A 5,539-nucleotide genomic window follows, 5' to 3' on the forward strand; every position below is an offset into this window, starting at 1 on the left:
TGCATGTTCTGTGACTTTGGGTGTGCAAGCTCTTCCCAAACCTCCCCTTGAACGCTCGAGACTGTCACACGCCCCACTATGCAGGGCAAACACTGGGCATCTGGCTGCCCTATAAATTTAGTAACTAAATGAGGGAAGGAAGATACAAAAAAGGACCCCTCAAGGTACCCCAAGGCGGCACTCTTTCGGGATTTCCTGCACGTCAAGTCGAAGCTGGGCACGGGCTGCTGACTGAGAGAGAGTACAGGGCGCGGAGGGGTTGCGACGCCAGGCCTGGCCGGGGTGGCCGCAGAGGCCGCCCAGCCGCCCTTTTGTCCTGTAGAGGGAGCTCCAGCCCCAAATTTCCTGGCTCCCTTCCCGGCCGGCTCGCCTGTCCGGCGGTGTGGAGCAGGAATCCCAGTGGAGGGGGGCCCAAACCCCACCTACCCCCACACCGGGACCCCTCGAAGGCTCCTTCTAGGCCACCTGGGGATAACCCACGAGGGTGCCAAGACACACAGATGCCACCAGGACCCGGGCCCCCCAACTCTCAGTTTGGGGTGTATAGTCACCAAGAGGAAAGGTTGTGCACCCCTAGGCTCCCCGCTCCTCCATACGCTCCTACTCACTGCCACCCCACGTGCTTGCGTCTGCGTAAGGAGGAGTCTGGGGGTGTAAAGTGGCTGGAAAGGGGCTTGAAGCTGAGCTCACACAGCCCCTTACGTAAGACGGAGCAAGCCTCAGTGGTGCCTGTCTGTGAATGGGGGCGCGGGAGGGTGAGACCCTCCCAACCTACCCCTCTGCCGCCCGGCCCCTCTCTGTCTTTCCGCCATGTCACCCTAGGACGTCCTGCCAGGGGACCGGTGGGCGGGGCCCAGTTTCCCCTCTCCTTGTAACGAGTCTCGCCCTGGTGGCCCACCTGTCACGGTTGCCCCTTCTCTCGGGCACCCCAGGAACTTCTCCAGCTGCCCCTTCTCCAGCGGTGCCCCGAGCCCAGCCGCTCCTGGTCCTCCTCCGCTGCTGCCGCCGCCGTCCTCCGGCCACCCGGTCCAAACCTGTGGCTCCTTCCGTTCCGCTGATTCGGGTGACTCTTCAAACACGGGAGGCAAGGATGGGGGAAGGGGGTGACAAAATAGAACAAAAACAGCAAACACTCCCCCTGGGGGCAGACAGGCGGGTTATGTAGTCAAAGTGGCAAGAGCTCATTTATTTAGACAAAAATAGATACTTTCTCGTACAATTCGGTTCACATATATATACATTTTTCTATATATATAAAAAAAGTCAGACACACTTGTTCTCACGGAAACTCCACTCCCCCAAATCAACCAAACCAACCAACCTCACAGACTCAGCGAATGTGGGTACAGAAGCGACTTGGGGAGGACCGAGGGGCCTTGTTTAATTTCTTTTTATTATTATTATTTTTTTTTGTTTTCTCTTTTAGGTATTCATACACGGACATGCTTACAAGTCTTAACTATACAGAGGATTTTTTTTTTTTACAATTAATATAATGATTTAAAAAAATTCTTTTTTAACGAACTAGGATGAGGAGAGAGCTGATAAGACCAGTGCTGCGTCCAGGTGGTTCTGGGGCCTGCAAGAGAAAGGCAGTGGTAGCAGAGGACGTGAGACTTAGGGGCACGAGCGCTGCCTAGGACTGAAGACTCAACCCGGGGCTGAGGTAGGGACAGGGAGGTGTCGCAATGAAAAATGCTGTCAGCTGTAGAAGTTGGTCTTCCGGTTTAAAGGTAAGATGGGCAGGAGGCGTCAGGACTCCAGGTCCGGGGCTGAAAGGAGGTGGGATCCGAGGCCTGCTGGCTCAGCAGGGCGCGGGGTCCCACAGAGCGGGAGCCTGGGCCGCATCTGGGTGCCCGGCCTGGGACAGGCCTGCAGAGCCGCCTCTGGGCCCTCCGGGACGACGGAAGAGTGTGTTTTGTCCCTTTTTAAAAGCGCTTCCCAGCTGCGATCCCCTGGGGGGGCGAAAGCTGCAGTTTGCTCTGGTTCTTTTCTCGGCCGCCTGCCTGGCCCCACCCCCACGCCCACCTCGGGGTCTCTTACCGCCTGGGCACGGGCTGGAAAGCTGTCTTGAGTAACTTTTTCTCCACTTCCAAGGCACTACAGCGATCTAAGGCAAGCGAGGAGAAAAAGCAGGGCCTTTAGACCGCTCCATTCGGGCGCCCAGGGCCGCGGGAGGCAGGCGCCCCGTAGTAAGTGCCCTGCGCCCCATAGTAAGCGCCCTGCCCATCTCCGCCAGCCCCGCGATGACCCCCAGAGCCCGCCCCCGCCCGCCTTCGCATCCTGCACTCAGCAGTCACCTGTTCCACCCTCGGGCTCCGCTGGCCTAGCGAAGGCTGCAGCGGCGGCCGGGTGGCCGGTGGTTGTGGGAAGGCCCAGCAGGTGTGGAGGGGCCGAGCCGAGCAGGGAGAGCGGGTGCGGGCGTGGGCCGGGCGGCGGGCCTGGGAACGGCCGGTTGGTCCAAGCGGGGAACTTGCCCAACGGCGAGGAGACGAGTCTGTGAGCCGCAGCGGCGGCGGCGGCCGGGGAGAGCTGCAAGGCCGGGGGAGCGACGGCTGCTCCCGGGGGAGAGCCCCCGGAGCCCGCAGGCGAGCGGCGCGGGTTGTCCGGGCTCGTGGCCGTCTCCGCCAGGGACCAGATCTTGGGCTTCTGCAGGGCGGATGCGGGCGCTGGTGTGCGAGCAGCGCAGGGGTCCAGGCCTGCGGGGGGCGAAGGTGGAGACAGCGAAGCAGCGGTCACCGCTGGTGGCGGTGCAGGGGCCAGACTCAGGGCTGGCAGTGGACGCTCCTCCAAGCCCTCGGAGCCCTCATCCGAGTCGCTGTTCTTGGAGTCTGAAAGGGGTCCCAGGCTGAGGTCGTTGTCCCTGTGCGCCGCCCCGGCCAGGGCCAGCTCAGGCCCCGCGGCCGCACCGTCTAAGTTCTCCAAATCGATCTCCTCCTCGTCGTCGTCCGCCAGGCCCTCGCCCCCCGTGTCCTCCTCCTCCCCTCCCATCTCCTCCTCCTCCAGCTCCAGGTCCCGTTTGCTGTCCTCCTCGTCCTCCTCCTCGTCCTCCTCCTCGCGCTCGCTCCCGTAGGCATTGCCCTCCTCGTCGGTACGGCTGCGGGGCGCCCACGTCATCTTGTTCTCCTTCTTCAGGCGCCGGCGCGCGTTGGCGAACCAGGTGGACACCTGGGTGAGGGTCATCTTGGTGATGATGGCCAGCATGATCTTCTCGCCCTTGGTGGGATAGGGGTTCTTGCGGTGCTCGTTGAGCCAGGCCTTGAGCGTGCTAGTGCTCTCCCGGGTGGCGTTCTTGGGACGGGACGGGTCCCCGAACTGGTACTGGCCATACGGGTAGAAGGCAGGGTGCGGGTGCGGAAACGCGGCGGCCGCGGCCGGATGCTGCACCCCGGGGCTGTCCTTCAGCTCATACTGCGCGCCCTGTACGCACACGGAGAAGGAAGGGACACGCGCGCGGAGGGAGCGTGAATCAGCCCCGGCCGTCGCCGCCTCCACCCTCCCGGCGCAGGCCCCGCTAGTCTACACCGGCGCGCTCACTTTATCCGGCACCCCAGCTCCGAATCCCCCTTTCCCGGCTCCCCGGGCGCTTACCAGCTGCGGGAAGATGGGCAGCTCAGCAGCGTAGGGCAGGAAAGCGCCGTAGCTTTGGGCGGCGGCGGCCGCAGCGGCCGCAGCGGCATAGGGCGCCCCGTACACCGACGAGAGCACATTGGACAGGGACCCCGAGGCGGCCAGCTCGGAGGCCCCGGCTCCCGGGCCGCCCCGGGCCCCAGCGCTGCCACCGCCAGCGACGGCGCCCGGGCGCTCGGGTGGGTAGAGCGGGCGAATGTACTGGTATCCAAGCTGGGGGAAGGACATGGTGGCCCGCGGGGCTCGGACGGAGAGGGGGCCCGGCCCCCGGGGCCGCCCTGCTCAGCGCCGCCCGTGGGCTCCTCTGCGCATCGGGGGCTGGGCCGGGCTGGGGCCGCGCTGCCTTCCGCACTGGGCTGCACTCCGCGTTCGCTTATTGATCTGCTCCGCGGCGGCGGCGGCGGCGGCGGTGGCGGTGGCGGTGGTGGCGGCGAGGAGCCAGGTCAGGTCCGAACAGATTGGCGGAGATTCCCGGGGCTTCGGGCTCTGATTGACATTTCTATGAGTCCGCAAGCCCCTCCTCTCCGCGCTGCGCTCCCTCCTCTGAGCAGCCTGCGCCGCCTGTGCCCACGCCTGGGTCCTCACCGTCCTCTTCTCCGCGAGCAGTGTCGCGCCCGGCTTCCATGCCTTGTTTTTTCACCTCCCCCCCCTCTGCCTTTTCCTTCCTCTTCCTCTCCTCTTTCAGGCCTGCTTCCCCTTAAGACTGCTTCTCCTCCTGGCTTTTTTTCCTCTATGCTAGGGAACTTTCCTCCTCTTTTTTTCTTTTTCCTCTTCTTCACGATGTTTTGTCTCTTCTTTTCCTGTTCCTTTTTCTGCTTCTCTTCCTTCTGTCTCCCCGTCTCTCCTCCTCCTGATGACAATCGCTGACTCCCATCAGAACCCTTCTCTTGGCTCTCTCAGGTTTGAGCTATATATGACTTGAAAGCAGGAGCATTTCTTAGAGGGCTGTGCGGGGGTGTGTGTCCGTATCTGAGTCTGTGTGTCCATCCCCCGTCCTCGCCCCCTCCCTCGCCCTTCCCCAAATCTCAGGTCTGACGTCTCGCCCTCTTATTCGACTTTTCCTTGCGTCTCCTTCCCAAGTCGCCAATCGCCGGGCGCCTTACCAGCGAGGCCGCCCACTCCAGTGGAGACCGCGGGAAGGGCGGGGGCGGGACCGGGGCGCTCTGACTCCCTTCCCGCCCCAACTGGCCTGGGCCGCGAGGCAAGGGGAGAGGCGCGGGGCTGGGGGTTAATATCGGGTCAGCTCACCCCTCCTGCTTCCCGCCCGCCGGTACCTCTCCCCTGAAACCTCAGCATGGGTCATGAGTTCGGACCAGACCTTGGTCCAGGGCAGGCGCTGGGCTTATATTCAGCCTGCCCGCCGCCCCCCCCCCCTCCTTTCCAGCTAGTACCTCTGTCGCCAGGCCACTTTCAGCCGGGTAGGGAGGGAGGGCGCTAGAAGAGGGTTCGAGGGGTGAGGGGATGGGTTGGGCTATGTTCTATTTGTCTTCAAAAGCTATCTCATTGCCCAGGGGAGGGGCAAGGCTGCCCCCCCCACCCAAGAGGACCAAACCCTGAAATTAGCCACATTAGCGCTGCCTCTGTGTCTTGGCGCGACTCCCTTAGAAACAGTGTGCCCGGCTGGGGGGCTGCAGAGTGGATGCGCTGGGGGTCCTGGAGAGCCAGGACCAGGAAGCGGGGCCTGCAGCGGGGGGCGGCGGCTAAGCGCGCGTGGGATGAGGGAGGAGCTGGGTGGCGGAGGCTCTAGGAACTTTGCGAGAGTCCTTTGAGAAGTTCGCGTGTAGGCATTTTCGTTCTGTAGAGAGCCTTCGTTTCACTCTCCTCCCGCTCCCTGGTCTCAGCGCCAACCCGTTTTCTTTCTGCGAGGATCCTCCCATGGTCTCGGGTGGGGATGGGAGACAAGACTTTT

General features: G+C 63.1%; 1 protein-coding gene across 2 annotated transcripts; it reads right to left on the reverse strand.

Annotated features, from left to right (window-relative positions):
* Positions 1-1,157: 1,157 nt before the first annotated feature.
* Positions 1,158-4,282, reverse strand: IRX3 (iroquois homeobox 3). Of its 2 annotated transcripts, none has more exons than XM_039880898.1 (4): positions 3,592-4,282; positions 2,301-3,420; positions 2,044-2,110; positions 1,158-1,579 (listed from the first exon to the last, which is right to left on the reverse strand). In XM_039880898.1, the coding sequence occupies exons 1-4, from the start codon at positions 3,856-3,858 to the stop codon at positions 1,525-1,527; spliced, it is 1,509 nt and encodes a 502-aa protein (XP_039736832.1). In that variant the 5' UTR covers positions 3,859-4,282; the 3' UTR covers positions 1,158-1,524. The 2 variants fall into 2 exon arrangements, with proteins under 2 accessions (XP_039736832.1, XP_039736831.1); XM_039880897.1 differs by having other exon boundaries at positions 1,158-1,955; positions 3,592-4,252.
* Positions 4,283-5,539: the final 1,257 nt, after the last annotated feature.

Source organism: Pteropus medius, unplaced genomic scaffold (assembly GCF_902729225.1).
Source record: "Pteropus medius unplaced genomic scaffold, Ma_sr-lr_union100, whole genome shotgun sequence".
NCBI lineage: Eukaryota > Metazoa > Chordata > Mammalia > Chiroptera > Pteropodidae > Pteropus > Pteropus medius.